Here is a 19,289-nt window from a genome sequence, read left to right as displayed (position 1 = left end):
CAGGTCAGTGATTTAATTTGGTCCAGATTTTATGTCTACAAATTTTCTTGCAAAAGTCACTCTCCTCTATCTAGTTCCTATCATTCCACAAAGGCACAATTTGTACTCCGGACTCCACTCACAAACAATGCTTTTCTTCCAAGCATCCATTTCCAATCCTCTGAAATTCTTCCCCTACCTCAGTCCATGTACTCTTCTAAGGAAAAGATACCCCCAGGGGTGCCCGAGAGGGGGGGAGGATGAGCACCCCAGTCGGATGGACACAACGACATCAGACCCAGGCAATGAACAAACGACAATGAGGAAGCAGTGTGCATGTGGCAAAATCTGCAAGAACGATCGCGGCTTGAAGATCCACCAAGCGAGAATGAAGTGTTTGGCGGGAGCAGGAGCAGCACGACGCGCAGGTGTCCAACCTGGTGAGACAAAGGAGGGGCCAGACCCGGAGTCACCCCATAATGTCCGGAACCTCCAAGTGTTGCAAACTAATCCCTCGAACATGAAGTCTAACAGGAGGCGGATCATATGGCCTGCAGCTAACATGACTTCACTGTGGAAGCAGTTTGATGAAGATGTTAACCAAATTCTGGAGGCAACGGCAAAGGGAGAGGTTGATAGGAAGCTGCAAACCATGACAACAATTATTGTTAGTATCGCAGCTCCCAGTGGAGGTTGGTTGTAGAGGATTCATAGCCCATTCTTTAGTTAGAGCCTTCAGCATTTTGGGCATCGAGGGAGAGGGGAAGAGGAGAGCCATCCGCAGTACCACCGATGTGGCAGAGAGGGCCTCAAGATGGCTGTGGCTCAAAAGAGGGGAGCCATGGAGTCATAAGTAGCTAGCCATCTGGACACAAGCTGGGGTCTGATCAGCCCCGGCTGGGTCACCTGGAGGAGGGTGCATGATGTTGAAAGACCCAAAACACCCGATGATTCCAGGAACATCACTGAAGATGTGTCCAGAAGCATCAATAGATGTACGTACACAGTTTTACCATAATGTTCAAGCTGCCACTTTATGCCGTCCAATTCACCCCAGCCCTTTTCTAACTCCCAAAGTACAAAGTTTAAAATAAGTTTATAACCTAAGTAGGTATATGTCACCATATAGTACCTTGAGAATTATTTTCTTGCATGCATTCACACAAGAAAACGGAGAAATAGAATCAATGAAAAAACTACGCACAAAGACTGGCAAACAACCAATGTGCAAACGAAGATAAACAGTGCAAATAAATAAATAAATAATACCGAAAACATGGTCAGCTGGTGGCATCAGCACCAGACTTTGGAGCGAAGGCTCCCGACTTCGAATCCAGCCCACTCCCTTGCACATTTTCCATCCGTGCTGGGTTGAGCACTGTGCTAGCAACTCGGCCTCATAAAAATGAGAAAGCCTGCTAAAAAAAACACTGTCATGACACTGTTCCAATGACCCCACTCGGATTTAAGGGCTTTCTTCTTCTTCTTCTTCATAATACCGAGAACATGAGGTGTAGAGTCCTTGAAAATGAATCCATGGGTTGTGGAATCAGATCATAAAACCATAGGAGTAGAATTAGGCTATTTGGTTCATCCAGTCTGCTCTGCCATTCAATCATAGCTGATCCTTTTTTTTTTCAGAACTTCAGTTCAGAATTAAGGCGGGTGAAGTTATCCATGCTGGTTCAGGTTGTAGGGAAATAATTTCCTGAACATAATGGTGTGGGAACTACAGCTCTTGTACCTCCATCCTATTAGCAGCAACGAGAAGAGAGCATGATCTGGATATTGGGGGTCCTTGATCTTTCTTGTGGCAGCTCTCCTTGTAGATGTGCTCAATGGTTTTTCCTGTGATAGACTGGGCAGTATCTCCTACTTTTTGTTAGGATCCTTTGTTCTTGGGCATTGGTGTTTCCATGCTAGGCTGTGATACAACCTGTCAGGAAACTCCATATAAAGTTTGTCAGAGTTTTAGATGACATGCTGAATGTGCACGAACTTCTAAAAAGTAGATGTACTTTCATGCCTTAGTTGTGATGGCACTTACTTGCTGGTTCCAGACAGATCCTTTTATATGATAATGCCAAGGAATCTAAGGTTACTGAAACTCCCTATTTCTGATCTCCTAATGCGAACTAGTTCATGAACTTCTGACTTCTTCTTCCTGCAGTCAGTAATCAGCTCTTTGCTTTTGCTGACATGAGTAAGAGGTTGTTGTTGTGGCATCACTCAGCCAGATCTTCAATCTCCCTCCTATATGGCGATTCATTACTACCCCTGATTCAGCCAACAACAGTGGAGTTGTCAGCAAACTTAAATATGGCACTAAAGCAGTACTTAGCCACACAGTCATATGTATAAAATGAGTAGAGCAGGGGACTAAGCACATAGTCTTGTGGTGTACTTGTGCTTACGATGACTGTGGAGGAGATTCTGTTGCCAATCCATACGACTAGAATGTGCAAGTGAGGAAATCAAGGATTCAGATACATCCTCATCAATGCATCTTCATTGTCCAGATGCTCCATGGTTGAGTGAAGAGCCAATGAAATGGGATCTGGCGTTGACCTGTTGTGACGGTAGGCAAATTGGAGCAGATCCAAGTCACTATTCAGGCAGGAATTGATGTTTCATGACTAACCTCTCAAAATACTTTAGTACAGTGGATGCAAGTGCTATTGGACAATAGTTATTGAGGCAGGTTTCCATATTCTCCTTGGACAATGGTATGATTCTCTGTACGAGTTGCTGTTACAAATATCCTTCCTTTGATCCAAGTACTCCTTCTAGCTTGTTCACTCTTTCTCCATTTCCTTCTGTCCACCATTCATTGTTTCGCCTTCCTTCCCAAATCCCTTTTCACACACAGTAAGATTTATCCCAAACTGCTATAAGAAGAAAGGGTGAAGACAGCTCGAGACCTGACAGAGATGTTTAAATGCACAGCCAAACATTCAAATAATCACTTTGTCAAGTTTGCCGATGACACAACAGTGGTGGGGCACATCACCAACAACAATAAGACAGCCTACGGTGAGGAGGTGAAAGAGATCAAGTCCTGGTGTCAGGCAAATAACCTCTTCCTCAATGTCAGTAAGACCATAAGACCATGAGCAGAAATAGGCTATTTGGCCTTTTGAGTCTGCTCTGCCATTCCATCATGGCTGATTTATTATCCCTCTCAGCTACATTCTCCTGTCTTCTCACTGTAACCTTTGACACTCTGATTGATAAAGAACCTATCAACCTCTGCCTTAAGTATGACTTGGCCTGCACAGCTGTCTGTGGCAAAGAATTCCACAGATTCACCACATTCTGGCTAAATAAATTTGTCATCTCTGTTCTAAATGGACACCCCTTAATTCTGATGCTGTGCCCTCTGGTCCTAGAAGCACCCATTAGAGGAAACATCCTCACTACATCCAAAAGTTTACAATACATGGGACTGAAGACAAATTGTCAAAATGGATCCAGAATTGTCTTGGTTGTAGGACACCACGGGTGATGGTGGAAGCTTTCTTTAGTGATTAGAAACCTGTGACCAGTGGAGTACCACTGGAAATTGTATTGAAATGCTTCCTCTTTGTTTTTATATGTACATTAATAACCTAGATATTAATGTTGGAAATACGATTCGTAATTGTGTACATGACACAAAAATTAGTCGCATTATGAATAGTGAGGAGGATAGGTCAGACCACAGAAAGAGTCTGATCAATCGATAAATTGGACAGAAGCAACGGCAGATGGAATGCAATCTTGATAAGTGTGCAGTGATACAGTTTGGGAGGTGAGAAAAGGGTATGACATATACAATGAATGGCCAGGCCCTGGGGAGTATTGGGGAAAAAGTTGATTTTGGTGAATAAGTACAAAGGTTCATTAGGGTGGCATCATGGATAGATTGATGGAAAAGAAAACTTGTGGAATTAAAATAAACCACTGGATAGAAGTACATAAAATGGCTTATATACATAAATTGATTATATGTCCATAAAGTGATGGGTCAAGCAGCCAAGAAGGTAAAGGGGTGGAGATAAAAGGGTGGTCACAGGGTAAATCCTGCATCAGAATTTATCTTTTAGTCCAAATTCCAGTTCTCATTTATCTCCAAGATATACAGGTTGCTAGCTTTCACTTGCTGAGGCACAGAATATAAGGGTAAGGAAGTTTTGGTACAACTTTATAAAATATTGGTGAAACCATATCTCAAATATTCTGTATAGTTTTGATCATTTGAAAATAGAAAGGACATGGTTGGTCTAGAGGCAATGCTGAGGAAATTCACCAGAATATGGCATGGGGCAGAATGTCTCAGTTATGAGAAGACAAATAGGTTTGGTTTGTTTTCTTTGGAGCGGAGAAGACTGAGGGAGAACTTTGAAGAGGTATACAGAATTATGCAGGACATAGATATGGTATTCAGTAGCAAACATTTCTCAGTGGTGAGGTGTCTATAACTAGAGGTCAAGAAGTAAGAGGTACAGAGGGGATATGAAGAAGAATTGTTTCACCCAGAGAGTGGTTAGGTTTTGAAATGCACAGCCTAAGATAGTGATGGAAGCAGAGATTCTCACATTTTTAAAAGTATTTATCCATGCACTCCAGTCACCCGAGCATAGAACGCTATGGACCAAGTGATGCTAAATGGGATTGGTGAGTGACCTCGAGCTGTGTCATCTGCACATGCATCAGGTAATGCGAGTTGAAAAGAAAACAAAGCCTGCATTGTTATTACTTCTATTCACATTAATTCAGTGAGGCTGAATTTTATATAATATCTCAGTGATTTGTGAATCCTGTAATGGTGAATTTCCATTACAATGGTGAATGGCCATAAATTGGGTTTTGCCTGTATATAATAGAATAGAACTTTATTGTCATTGCTCAAGACAACGAGATTGCAGTGCTATCCAGTCCGTGAAAAACAGATACTTACAATGCATGTGATATGGTGTAATTTAAATAAATAAATATTCCCGTATTTACATACAAGTGACTTTGATATCCCATAACTCTCAAAGGCCATTCGCAAACCAGGGTGTGGCATTATTCAGCTGCGCAACAGCCCTCAGGAAGAAGCTGTTTTTCAGTCTAACTGTCTCAGCTAAGATGTTTCTATATCTCCTACCAGGTGGCAGGAGACTGGACAGACAGTGTCCAGGATGGGATGGGTCTTTAATCATGTTACGAATGTGCCCTAGGCATGGACAGGGTGAACTGAGGGCCTGTTTCTGTGCTCTATGGCACTATGGCACAACCATCATTTCCTTTATCCTTCTCCCAGTCATCTCTTCCCTTTACCGGCTCTCCATTTGCCCTCACTACCTGGGATGCCAAGGCAGTAATTAGTGGAAGTGGAAAGTAAGCAGTAGTCATTTGGGGCATTAGTCACATTCCAAGAGGGAGTACAAGAGATAGATGGACAGAGAAAACCATGATGTGTTGATTTTGACCTATTGGTCAGGAAGCAAAATGCTGACGAATGTCATATAATCTATAATCTAGACTGGACCTGAGCCTTGACCTTTGTTGATCTTCCCACCTCACCAGTTGTCAAGGCCTTCCTAGGGTACACAGGCTTCTACTTCCGCTGGGCGAGAGCTTGTGTTATGTCAGTGAACTGAGGTTTGGCCCCTCTGTGTCCAACACCACACAAGCCATCAAAAAGTTGTCAATATGTTGTATTTTTTCCAAATCTAGATAGTTTCAAGTTTTTCTCAGATCTCAAGACAGAGTAGCCAATTTGTTTTACAAATTGGTAGGTTTCTGGAGGGGTGTATGGGGTGTCTAGGGAGGGGTAGTACCTCCGGTGGGGGGGCTGCCGTGCCCTTTTTCAGGGCAGCTCATCCACCTTTGGTTCCCACCTGGCGCTCAGCTCTCACCTGTGGCTCCAAGTAGCCGTAACACGCACAGCGGCCACACCCTGGTAAACCGTCTTGGCAGACGGGCCAAACCAAGTGAGGGTAGCCGACGGGTCTTTGACCCTTGGTGAGGTAGGGGATCTGCCTGTCCCAGCATGTGAAGTCTGGCCCTGGCAGATCGAGTGGAGGAGACCGATTAATGGTCCAACGGTCAAGAAGGCAGGCCAGCAGGCGTTGGTGGGGCACTAAGAGCACGACAAGGCACTTAGACGTCCTGGTCATCCACTGCAAGAGGTGGTGACCTCTTTAAACTCACCCTGCAGAAGGCAACGGCAAACTACTGCTGTAACCTGCCACGTACATGATTTCCCAATATGTCAGCGCGGTGTGGCGGGAAATCGTCCGCCAACTGGAAATTCCAGATGTGACCTACGACGAGGTTTCTGGAAGTCACCGCAAGGGGAGGGTGGTAGAAGTACACGAGACAGTGATACTTAAAATGCATTTAGACAGGCACATGAACATATTGAGAATTGATGGATGTAGATCATGTGCGGGCAGATTGGATTAATTTGAAATGAAATACCTTTATTGTCACTGCATAGTACAATTTGTCATGCACCAATACAGCGAAAATGAGTTTGCAACTCTCACACTCAAAGCTATAAAACAACAAATAAGATAAATAAACAATAAATAAAATCAAGTAACCAGCCAGTACAAGCAATGTCCTGGTAATTAAACTGGTAATTTGTTAGGCAAGGATCAACTCCTTCATAAATATGTGACATTTGTCAGCATTTCGCTTGCCTGGCCAATAGCTGTCCTAGTTCGAAGGGTCTGACCCTGAGATATGCTGTTCTTTGGATGCTGGGGCCCATGAGCGATTACATATGGAATAATCGGACATTGCCCTTTTAATTAATTATCCGCGACTGGGCGCTGACGCTGAAGCAAGTCTTTCATTGGTTGCAAACTGCGGCGATTTTCTTCGGTTTTTGGTGATTGTCTCCTGCGTGTTTAATCCGAAATCTGGAGGAAGGAGGGAATTATACCACATTTCACTGTGTGCTTGGGCACTGGGAGGGAAGTGATGGTTGGTGTTTGAACGGCGCTGCCCTTTGCTCTGCTAAATCTGGGGTAAGTGTCAATCAAATGCTAGATTGTGGCGCTGCATGTCGAAAGAAGTGGAAATCAAAGTTGCTTCAGGAATTAAACTTGTAGTTTTTTAATTCCCCCCCCCCCCCGCCCCGGCCTTCACATACTGTTTGCCGGCTTCCCGTGGATCTGGCTGGCACCGGGGCTACTGTGCGTCTGATGCGTTGGTTTACTGAGCATGAGAAGCTCCGACTGACAGTGGCAGTGTGAGATCTCTGTGGAGGCCCGGACCGAGGCTACTTTACCATTTCTCTATCATGGAGAAACTGTTCATTCCTCATTCGCCCTTCCGCCTGTTGCATTAAAAAAGTTTCCACTTCGGCCGTGTGTTGTCTTTAAAGTTAGCTGAGCGCTCCTTTACAGGAAGGTAAAGCCTCTGGTCGTGGAGGGGGACTTGGGTTTCTGCCTGGATTAGAGGGTCTGTGAAGAGAGAAGAGGTTTTTTTTGTCTCTCCGGAGTGTTGGAGACTGAGGGGAAACTTGATTAAAATTTTATAACATTCTGAGGCTTAGGAAGGAGAATTCTCAAATTCTTGAAGTTGCGCATCTAAGGTAGGAGGGGAGAATTTAAACGTGCAGGACGCGGTTTTTGCAGATTGGATGGTGTTGGAACAGGCTGCCGGAGTGGTGGTGAAGACAAATAGGATTGTGGAGTTTAAGAGGCTGTTAGACACGTGGATGTGCTTGAAGTAGAGGGAAATAGATCATTGCGAGCAGAATGTTAATTTGTTTAATTTGGCATCGCGTTCGTTGCAGTTTTGTGAGCTGAATGGCCTGTTTCTCTGCAGTACTGTTCTAGATTCTTCCTCTGCACTTTGATCCAGTCCCATGAAGTTTACTTGCCAAATTCTAAAATCTGATCTTCCCTAAAGGTAATCTTTTCGTAGCCATTACCCTCACTGCCTAAATTTGTGAAATCGTGTTGAAGGCATAAGGGACTATTCAGTCACTTTAATCCTGAACGTGAGGTAACAGTCGGGTAGAGGACGAACGGATCCGGAAAGTGAATGATCCATAATTATTAACCATCTTTCAGGATGTTTTGGTTTCTGTAAAGACTTGCCTGTGACCACTGAAGATATCCAACTTAATGACTGCCCTTCGGATGGGGTCACTGTCAGTCTGAGACTCTGCTAACTTAGCCAAACTAGCAGAATCCACAAGAAACGTTTCTTTTTACCTGATGGACATATCCGCCAGAGAAATCTGTGTTGTATCATTCCGAGTTCTTATGTGAGGGGGTGGAGTGGGTGTGGAGGTGAAGGTCTGTTACTCAATGTTTCAGTGCTGAAGAGTGAGACAAGCAGAAGGCTAGGACAACAAATTTTCAGTATACTACGATCAGCCGGAGGAACGGGGAGTGGGGTGTCTTGCATTGACTTTATTCTTACATCCCTCGCATACACGAAGAGTAAACATCTTTTCGTTACGTCTAAATGTGCAATGTGTAATCAGTAATTTATAGTAAATAGAACAGTCAATGTAATATAGAGTATACTGAAGTCAGCATGAGTTCATCAGTCTGATGGCCTGGTGGAAGAAGCTGTCCTGGAGCCTGGTTGGTCCTGGCTTTTATGTTGCAGTACCGCTTCTTGGATGCTAGCAGCTGAAATAGATTGTGGTTGGGATGGCTCGGGTTCCCAATGATCCTACAGGCCCTTTTTACACAGCTATCCTTGTAAATGTCCTGAATCATTGGAAGTTCACAACTACAGATGTGCTGGGCTGTCTGTACCCAGCTTTTTTTGAAAATTCAGTGGTATATATATGTGTGACATTGGACACTTGCCTTCCAGTTACCTTCTGCTTTTCCTTGTGCTCTAGGGTTATGTTTTTTTATTGTCTCTAGAGGAATGTGTGCAGCAAAATGGCTACAGCTGTTGAAACTAAAGCTATCCTACGGAGTGCAGATGCGGTGTGTTTTGATGTCGACAGCACCATAATAAAAGAAGAAGGAATTGATGAACTGGCGAAGTTTTGTGGAGTTGGGGATGTTGTGGCAGAAATGTAAGTTGACATGGTCTGTTGTCTTAATAATGAAGGGTGCTGCTGTAATATTACCTTTATAGTCTATAACTGCTTTTGACCAGTGTTTTAGATTTACCACCACAATCAAACCCTGGCTCTCTGCTGGATTGATGAAGCAACCCAATTATGTAATTATGTAGCCAGGGCAATTATCTAATCTGGTGGATTGAATGTTTCCAGTGTACAAGTTTCTAGGGTGATTTCTGGTGTTTTGGGATATAGCAAATATTAATTTCGACAGCAACCAGTCTTCAGATCTGAATGTGGATTGTAGATTGAGTTTAAAATACAGCTTCAAACCGTGGTGTTCTTGGAGCTGCAGACTGGGGTCGACTGCAAACCAGGAAACACACAATTGAGCAAGAAGCACCCTGTTAACCTGAGATGTCTGCATATGCATGAATGCAGCTCAGAGACATTGTTCAATATAGGGTGTCTGGAGTGTTGGTGTGAAGATCTAGGTTTTGAAAATTATATGCAACTTAAAGGAAGCATTATTAGTGCATTGTAGCTATTAAAGTTGCTCTGTTGTTACCTTTGATCTTTAGCGATAAAAATGTGATGGGTCAGGGAGTCTCTTTGCAGGATGTCTCCAAATGCTGCCAGTTTGTGTGTGTGCTGAATAATGACTTTTATACTACCAGCTGTGTGTTGCTCCAGTGGCTTTTGTTGGCGATCCCAACAAGCATAACCCAGTCTGTGATTGTACATGTCATCCTAAATGTGCACCACAAAGTATTATTCTTATATGGGTATGAAATTAACATCAAAGATATCCAGATGTTTTTAGTGGAATTAAATATTTGAAATGCTCTGTAGGTGGAATGGACCAATTTTATTGAATACTAACCTGTATGATCGTGAGGACATTAGAAGGAGGGAGAGAGGAGAAGAAATATAGGATCACATCATAGAAAGGTTCCATTCAGCCATCTTGCCTTTGAAAGAGCTTTTGTTTAGCCTTACTCTTGTCCATTTTTTTATGAATGACCTGCAATATTTTTTTCACTTTCAAATTCATCTCAAGTTCTTCTTTGTAAGTTGCTATTCAATGTGCTTTCTGGTAGACATTAACAATTTGCTGTGCTTTGAATGCTTCTCTTCTTTTCACACTTGTTCTATTGCCAGTTACCCATGTACTCTCACGTTAATAACTGATAGACAGTTCCTGGATTTTGATCCCATGATGATGGAAGAAACAATGTTGTCCGTGGAACTTTGTTTATGCTGCCTTTGTCCTAATTAGTGGAGATTGTGGGCTTGGAAAAAACTTGGTGGGCTATGGTATGTGTTTTTTTAGATGGGACACCCTGCACCCATGTGCTTTGGTGTGGGAGAAGGGGATTATTTAAAATGGGCATTATTTTGCCAATTAAATGACCTTACTCAAGTCATGTCATATATTAGAGGTTTTGTTGGAGCTGCACTCCGCTAGGCAAGTGGAGAGTATTCTTTGTAGGTGGTCAAACAGCTCTGTAACCAAGAGATGTTTTAGTCTCTGATTACTCCAGTCAAATTCCTGATTAAATATTGATGGTGTGTCACTAAAGATGGTTTAGACCTCCTCTTGAAGAAGATTGTCATTGTTTGGCACCAGTCTGACTAGATGATAGTTTGCCATTTATAAGGCTCAGGAGCTTGAAGACTCGTATGGCCAAATTTGGGAACAGCTTCTTTCCAACAGTGATAAGACTGCTGAACGGATCCTGACCCAGATCTGGGCCATACCCTCCAAATATCTGGACCTGCCTCTCGGTTTTTTTGCACTACCTTACTTTCCATTTTTCTATTTTCTATTTATGATTTATAATTTAAGTTTTTAATATTTTAATATTTACTATCGATTTATAATACAGGGAGCGGGAAGCACAGAATCAGATATCGCTGTGTTAATTGTATGTTCTAGTATCAATTGTTTGGCGACAATAAAAAAGTATTCTATGCCAGAATGGTGTCTGGGATTTGCTGCATGAAGCTGTGAAGTGGTTTATGATCTGAGGAGTTGTGGGTAAGGCTACACACCGAAAATAACTCCCATTTGACTGCATGGTATTTTATATCTTTATAATTTTAATGTTTTTCTCATGGCCTGGAGGGAGGCTATCTTGCACCTTGAGTCTGCTGGCTCTCACAGCAATCCCGTCCCCGTCTTGTTTTACGGCAGTTGGTTTCAGTAAGCAATAATTGCGCCTCAGGGGAACCTCATCAGCTACGATACTGCCACTGTGCAAAGCTATCCCATTCTTTCACAAACAAGAGAAAATGTGCAGATGCTGGAAATCCAAGCAACACACACAAAATGCTGGAGGAAGTCAGCAGGCCAGGCAGCATCTGTGGAAAGGAGTAAATTCGATCTCTTGGGCCTTCCTGAGGAAGGGTCTTGGCCTGAAATGTTGACTGTACTCTGTTCCATAGACGCTGCCTGGCCTGCTCAATCCCATTCTTTCTCTCATTTCCTTATAGCTCACTCCCATCAATCATCTTGATTTTCCTGTCCTCCACCTATAGTAACTAATTAAACTACCGCCACATCCTTGTCTTCACTCTATAACGAAAAACCAGTAAGGGGTCCACCACAACAGACAGGATCTCACAGTAGCCACCCACTTCAACTCTGCTTCCCACTCCCATTCAGATATGTCCATACATGGGCTCCTCTACTGCCATGATGAGGCTAAACTCAGGTTGGAGGAGCAACACCTCATATACCGTCTGGGTAGTCTCCAGCCCCTTGGTATGAACATTGAATTCTCCAATTTCCAGTAATTCCCTCCCCCTCCCTTCCTCTATCCCTATTTCACTCTACCCCCTCTCCCAGCTGCCTATCACCTCCCTCATGGTTCCGCCTCCTTCTACTACCCATTGTGTTTTCCCCTATTCCTTCTTCACCTTTCTTGCCTATCCCCTCCCCCACTCCTTTATCTTTCCCCTTACTGGTTTTTCACCTGGAATCTACCAGCCTTCTCCTTCCCACCCTCCCCCCACCTTTTTTATAGGGCCTCTGCTCCTTCCCTGTACAGTCCTGACAAAGGGTTCCGGCCCAAAACGTGGACTGATCTTTTCCATGGATGCTGCCTGACCTGCTGAGTTCCTCCAGCATGTTGAAAGCTGCTCACCCTTTCCTCAATGAGGTATTCTACTGACTTCCCCTTCCTGAAGTTTATAATCAATTCCTTTGTCTTGCTGATGAGCGCAAGCTTGCTGTTGCAACACCGCTTAACTAGCTGATCTATCTTACTCCTGTGTCCCACCTCGTAGCCATCTGAGATTTTACCTACAACGATGGCTTTTGAAGTGGGCTGGGCCACACAGTGGTGAATGTAGAGCAGTGGGCTAAGCATGCATCTCTGAAGTCAGTGATTGTCAGTGAAAAGGAGAGGTTGTGACCAATCTGCACTGACTCCCAATAAGGAGGTCAAAGATCCTTTTTTAGAGGGAAGTATGGAGGTCCAAGTTTAAAGGCTTGGTGATTAATACTGAGGAGATGATGGTGTTGAATGCCAACCTATAGTCCTGAAAGGATCAGCACTGGAGTCTCAGTGATATTCTGAAATGAAAACTTGTATAGACGAGCTGATTAGTAAGCTTGCAAATGGTACAAGAATTGGTGGTTCATTGTCATAACAACCACCTCGCGCTTAACATCAAGTTCAAAGAACTGAACATGGACTGAGAAAAGACGTATTGAATTATGTTGGGGCAAATGTGTGGAGCTCTTTGGGAGATCAAATGTAAGAGAAAATGTGCATTAAGTGACAGGGCCCATAGGAGTATTGATGTACTGGAGCACCTTGAAGTGAGAGCCCAGAACTCCCTGAAAGTAGCAACACAGAGATATGATGGTAAAGAATGTGTACAGCATTCGTTCCTACATCGATTGGGATGTTGTGGAGAAAAGTCGTTTTGCAGCTGTGCGAAACTTTTGTTAGGTCATCCATTTTTAAAAAAAAGTAATTGGAGGCTTTTGAGGGTGCACACAATTATTGATTGAACATGATGAGTCTAGAGCAGGGGTTCCCAACCTGGGGTAAGGCTCCTTGGCATTAAAAAAATGAGTGGTGCATTTTGTTAGTCATAAAGTTCTTATGGGTGTTTGTATCCAGATACAATATCCTTTGCATTCTCTGTTACAAATTGCAGTGAACCAAAGTAACATTCTTAACTTGCTATTTGAAAAGTAACAAATTGATACCATGAAGTTACAGAATGTCATGGATAATCAGCCCTGATGGTTTATTGTGGACACATATCCCCAGTGTCCTATTTAGCAGAGTATTTGGTGGTCTACGTCATCTTCATTTGTGATGTGTGTTGGAGCATGAGTCCATTTTCTCCAGTTAATGGAGCGATTCTTTAAATTTATTACAGGACCCGGAATGCAATGAGTGGAAGTATCCCATTTAAGAAGGCCTTAACAGAGCGTCTAGCTATAATCCAACCATCACGAGATCAAGTGAACAAACTAATAAATGATCAACCCCCTTGCTTAACTGACGGCATGTTGTAAGTTACTGTAGGTGTTCTTAATAGTATAAAAAGTGTGAAACTGTCGGACTGTTTGTAAGGATGTGGCACCATTGTGATGAGAAAGAAGAAACTTTTTTTGTAAGGGGAGTAGGAAAATAGAAATTTAATTGCTGTATTTCTATTGTATCTTCTTCCCTAGGGGGCATATGCCATGTATAATTCTTGAAGAGTGGGGTTCTCTCAAATATTAATATTCATATGTATGTATTTAGAATAATAAACTTCAGGGTCTATATTTTATAATTAATGGTGATCAAAATCTTGAAGGTTAACACTATTTTTAAAACTCTTCAAGTGGGGTATATGAGATGTAGCAACCCAATATTGGTTGTGCTTTACACTGTTTACCTGAAGAAAGACTGGACTGAACTTGATAGAATGTTATAGGAAGGTTGGGTAATTTTGCAGTTTCAAAGATCGAAGACAATTATCCAAAGGAGCTGGGTGCAGAAGAGAAGAACAAACTAACTTTTGATAAGAAACTCAATGTTGTAATTGTATCAGTAAATTTTGCAGATTAGCACTGATCCGATGAAGCGTAATGGCTTTTTAAACTTGTATTTTTAGGGACCTAGTTGATCGGCTTCAGCGGCGGAATGTGCAAGTCTTCTTGATATCTGGTGGATTCCATTCCATTGTGGACAGCATAGCAGCAAGGATCAATATTCCCTTAACCAATGTCTATGCAAATAAGCTGAAATTTCACTTGAATGGTTAGATTTATAATTACTGATAAATAACTTTGGACCAGAAACATTTACTTAGTAGGATTCAACCAAAGCAAATGAACTACTGATCATATTGAGAATGTCAAAGTTGAAGTCTACCTGCTGTCATCTACATAAGTACATACGTGCAAAGGTGCAATGATAAAATTATTTGTATCAGCATCTCAAGCGCATAGCATTATATAAGCCTTATTTTTGAGGGAAAGATAGGAGTGGGCAGGGACGTTTATAAAGAAAAGCAAATGGGATTGCAGATGTTACAAAGGTTGGAAATCCCATTCAGTTCCTGTCCAGATTAATGGGATAAAGGATTCCGTGCTGTTTTTAATAGCACAATGTAAAATGATCTTAGTAGAGTTCATCACTTCATTGTAAATATGGGCCTCTCTTTGGCATGTGATAAGACTTAAATCTAAAGGAAACTGAAATGGCTAATGTGGGGAGAAAATGCTAGAGATAGGGAAGTAGATTCTCTGTGAGTCTGAGTTACTTGGACATCTTAAACCTGACAAGTCTGATCTTGGTTTCTGAAATTTGCTGACTGTAGACGGTTTAGAAAGGGACGGTGAGGGAACGCTAGAAATATTCAGTGGCTTAATCAGCACTTGTGGAGAGAAGAAAAGATAATATTTCAGATTGATGACTTTTATCAGAATGGGCCGATAGAAGTCGTAGATTAAAAACAAGTTTGAGTGTAAAAAAAAAAGGCTGTTTGAACAAACAGAAAGATTTTGATAAGGTGGAAGGTTCCAAAGGTGGGGGAGTTTTGGGCCTAATAGAAATTATGGTCTTGAGTTACCTAGCCAATTGCTTGCCAACAATCTCCTTCCTTGTATTTCTCAGTAAACCCTGTATCTTTGCTCAAATTAAGATCCAAATTCCAAGGCCTCTGTGGACATTTGGACAATTGTCCAAAAGATGTTTTTGCTTTTGACTGTTTTATGTACAATAAGTGGGATGAAAGCATGTTGAGAATAGAATCTGCATCCAAGTTTATTTTGACTTAAATGTTCATGTAATATTTCTCTTTATTGTGCCTCACTGACGCTTGTTGCCTTCTCTCACTTGCAGACCAAAAGTATCCAAGATATAATCTTCAGTCTCTGCCCAGTGGGACATTTCACCCTTGGGTGTGGGAGAGGAGAAACTAGCCAGTGTTCCAGTAGAAGTGTGGATGGAAGACAGAGATGGCATTGAGCATAGTAGTAAGGCATTCCACAAGTGGATAATGTGTCAAGGCTCATCATGGTCACTTAGGTAATAGTAGTGAGAAGTTGAGGTGGTGCATTCTAGCAAGAGGAAGATTCACTGATGGTAATATAATGAAAGGGGTCATAAAGCTACCTAATATTTTATTTAGTAATTTCAGGATACTTGGTAGTGTGGAGGAGCAGAGGGATCTCGGGGTACATGTTCACAGATCCCTGAAAGTTGCCTCACAGGTGGATAGGGTAGTTAAGAAAGCTTATGGGGTATTAGCTTTCATAAGTCGAGGGATAGAGTTTAAGAGTTGCGATGTAATGATGCAGCTCTATAAAACTCTGGTTAGGCCACACTTGGAGTACTGTGTCCAGTTCTGGTCACCTCACTATAGGAAGGATGTGGAAGCATTGGAAAGGGTACAGAGGAGATTTACCAGGATGGTGCCTGGTTTAGAAAGTATGCATTATGATCAGAGATTAAGGGAGCTAGGGATTTACTCTTTGGAGAGAAGGAGGATGAGAGGAGACATGATAGAGGAGGACAAGATAATAAGAGGAATAGATAGAGTGGATAGCTAGCACCTCTTCCCCAGGGCACCACTGCTCAATACAAGAGGACATGGCTTTAAGGTAAGGGGTGGGAAGTTCAAGGGGGATATTAGAGGAAGGTTTTTTACTCAGAGAGTGTTTGGTGCATGGAATGCACTGCCTGAGTCAGTGGTGGAGACATATACACTAGTGAAGTATAAGACTACTAGACAGGTATATGGAGGAATCTAAGGTGGGGGCTTATATGGGAGGCAGGGTTTGAGGGTCGGCACAACATTGTGGGCCGAAGGGCCTGTAATGTGCTGTACTATTCTATGTTCTATGTTTACTGGAAGCAATTTAGAACACTAGGAATTAAATCACTTAGATTACTTATTCACTTATCGAAAAGCCATGTAATTTGTATTGAAAATGTATGTAGGTTAGATTTCATTATTAAAGTAACACAGGAATCTTATCCTTTGGCTCCTTACTGGATATTTGCTAGTTATTATCAACTTCTTTCTTTTCCCTTTCATTGTGTTACTTGAATGGCCAAGAAGACAATTGTGCTGAAACTGTTCTGTGGTTATATGTAGATGTGGGAGGTAGGTAGCTGGCCCAAGATGATCTCATTATCCTTTCACCATTTAGGTTACCTCTGTCTTCCACGTACAGCATGTCACTCATTGTCTTGCTTCACTTTGAAACCTTGGAATATTAAAGCCTACTTTTTATAAATCATACTTCATCATAAGGGCAATTTAAATAATGTAATATGGAGAGTTGATAGTAGTTCGGTGGCGTTCATCTGCATTTCAGAATTTAGCTATCTTTTGCATCTGGGTTGTCCCAAATGAACAATTTGCTGCCTTTGGCCAGAGCAAAATTAAATAAAAGAGCTCAAAACAGATTCCTTTGTTAATCAGACAGCTTGTACCTGAAATTAATTTTGTAGATGCTGTGGTGATGCTCAGGTGGTGTGCAGGTGAGCTCAGGGTTGGTAATGAATGAACTGTATTGTTATTTGAAATTTCTGCCTTGCTTTTTTCACTCCCCTCCAGATTTATATTGTGGAGGACATCTCTCCATTTTAAGCAAGTTTCAAAGGTGACCTAACAGTTGTGTTTTATTGCAGGTGATTATGCTGGTTTTGACGAAACACAACCAACAGCAGAATCTGGTGGGAAAGGGCAGGTCATAAGTCTCCTGAAGAAAGAAAGAGGCTTTAAGAAAGTTGTGATGATTGGGGATGGAATCACAGACCTGGAGGCTTGCCCACCCGCAGTATGTACAGACACTGAAACTGTCATATCAAAAGAGTAACTTCAAAGTACAAATTCTAATTTAAGCTTTTCATTATATACGTACATCTAATAATAGAATTGGCCTTAATTAGCATTAAGTTTTTAATTTAGATTCTGTTTAATGTTCTGAAAACCTATTTTAAGAAATGCCTAATAGACTTTTGGCTTCCTGTCCTAGGATGCATTTATTGGATTTGGTGGGAATATTGTTCGGCAACAAGTAAAGGAGAAAGCCAAATGGTTTGTCACAAGCTTTCAAGAAATTACTGCAGAACTGGAATAGTAAATTTAATTTAAAAAGGCAAATTGTACTTATAAAAATGTATTTACAGGAAAACATGAAATTCTTGTGTGTTTGCATTATAATAAATTTAACCTTATCCATGTTACTTTCCTATTTTGTTTCTGACTTGCTCATTGGAAAAGTGATGCAGTTGTAGAGTGCTATTTCTGTTTTATCATTCAGAGCCAGAGCCCACTTCCTACATCAGCCACTCACCACACAATACACTGCCTAGCAGTGGAACTCTAGAAACTAGGGGAACTTTATGTTGGTTGGTGCTTGAAACACAAACCCATGTTTATGCTTTTGGATTCCCCATTTTCCATGTTGTATATCCAGACTAAACAGGGCAGAATGGCTCCCACTTTGAGATTGGTGATAGCTTTAGGAAAAACTTGGTTCAGTGGGAGCATAATGCTTTTTTCTAGTATGCTTGGAAACTCAATAATCTCTGCATGACTTTTTTATTCTCCATTTTCTTCTACAAAGCCCTGTTTATATATTTTTTAAAAATGAGGGTGTTTCATTCCTAATTAATTTGCAAATTGTAGAGAGTATATTTGGAATTATGGCACTTTTCTAAAGTCAATAATTATATTGAAAAGAGATACTTCTGTTTGACTTTAGTTCACTAATTGCAAGACTGACTCTAGAACGTTACATTTTTACTACATTTTCTGATCAAGGTAAATTGTTTTTAATTTTAAATGAATAGATTTTTGCCTGGGGAGGAAAAAAGTTAAGTATAAAATCTTTTTGTTTACAGCATACCAATGAGATATATACTGTACATTCTGCTTTGCTTTGACTCTCATGTATAGTTATCTTCTCGGATGGATAAGTAACCCAGGCCTGCAACACAGTTTATTAAGTTAATAGTGAATGCAGACAGGTATGCTGTGCTAGTTTGCCTTTTAATCACTGTATTTAACCATTTTGGAAAAACAAGCCTTTTGTGATAAATTTAAGTTCACATTAGCAGCCCTGCAAATGGAATGCGGAATCCAGTTCTCAAGGCGCCAAGTGAAGTTTCACCTTTGCCTTATTTGGTGTCTTAGCAACTATTCTCGCACGCCTGCCAGAAAAACTTCACGAAAATGAGGGTTGAAGGAAGCTATTGAGCCTCTTCAATTATTCAAGGCAGTTCTTGATATAATGGACTTAGTTCTCTCTTGAATGATTTCAGAGTACTTTGAATCACTCCTCTATCAAAGGACCATTCCAGATACTAATCACATTATTTCCTAAAAGATTTTAACTCATGCCTTACTTTACTGTTAGCTCTGCTCTTGAGATATAACAGAGAGGTACCTTTACCAGTTCTGTCTCCACCTTTATGGCCATTTTGCAAGGATAGAGTCTTGTTCTTTTCCTAACGTGAAATGTCTAGATGGGCTTTGGATCAATTTTGTATTTCCTTTGTGTGAAACCTATTTTGATCAGTGACCTTGTTGGTTGTTATCACAAATACACCAATTCCAGCCATAAGGGGAATGGATAATAAAATTACTTAATAATTCACACCCCTCATCACTTTGTTCTCCTTTGTGCTTGTGTACTGAAGAATTACAATAAACAATTTTGAAGTTCTCTTGTTTCTTCAGATTGTATGCTGGGACTACCCATTAAGATTTGGTATTAAGGAGGTCATTGGGGGAGGGGCAGTTTCAGCATGGACTAGATGGA

At 41.5% G+C, this 19,289-nt stretch overlaps 1 protein-coding gene and 1 pseudogene across 2 annotated transcripts; one reads left to right on the top strand and one right to left on the bottom strand.

Moving 5' to 3' along the window:
• Positions 1 to 6,824: 6,824 nt before the first annotated feature.
• psph (phosphoserine phosphatase) lies at positions 6,825 to 19,186 on the top strand. 2 transcript variants are annotated; one of them, XM_072243223.1, is made up of 6 exons: positions 6,825 to 6,983; positions 8,850 to 9,007; positions 13,397 to 13,531; positions 14,123 to 14,268; positions 17,152 to 17,300; positions 17,499 to 19,186. In XM_072243223.1, exons 2-6 carry the CDS (start codon positions 8,868 to 8,870, stop codon positions 17,601 to 17,603), a joined length of 675 nt encoding a protein of 224 aa, XP_072099324.1. In that variant the 5' UTR covers positions 6,825 to 6,983; positions 8,850 to 8,867; the 3' UTR covers positions 17,604 to 19,186. The 2 variants fall into 2 exon arrangements, with proteins under 2 accessions (XP_072099324.1, XP_072099323.1); XM_072243222.1 differs by having other exon boundaries at positions 8,825 to 9,007; positions 17,499 to 19,185.
• LOC140187939 (U4 spliceosomal RNA) lies at positions 11,144 to 11,263 on the bottom strand (annotated as a pseudogene).
• Positions 19,187 to 19,289: the final 103 nt, after the last annotated feature.

The sequence above is a fragment of the Mobula birostris genome, chromosome 25, assembly GCF_030028105.1.
Source record: "Mobula birostris isolate sMobBir1 chromosome 25, sMobBir1.hap1, whole genome shotgun sequence".
Classification (NCBI taxonomy): domain Eukaryota; kingdom Metazoa; phylum Chordata; class Chondrichthyes; order Myliobatiformes; family Myliobatidae; genus Mobula; species Mobula birostris.
This window is presented reverse-complemented; position numbering and strand designations above follow the sequence as displayed.

Coding starts and splice junctions, on each gene's coding strand:
- psph (XM_072243223.1), top strand. CDS start 8,868: ATGGCTACAGCTGTTGAAACTAAAGCTATCCTACGGAGTGCAGATGCG. Junction 9,008..13,396: donor GGGGATGTTGTGGCAGAAAT/GTAAGTTGACAT, acceptor AATTTATTACAG/GACCCGGAATGCAATGAGTG. Junction 13,532..14,122: donor TGCTTAACTGACGGCATGTT/GTAAGTTACTGT, acceptor TTGTATTTTTAG/GGACCTAGTTGATCGGCTTC.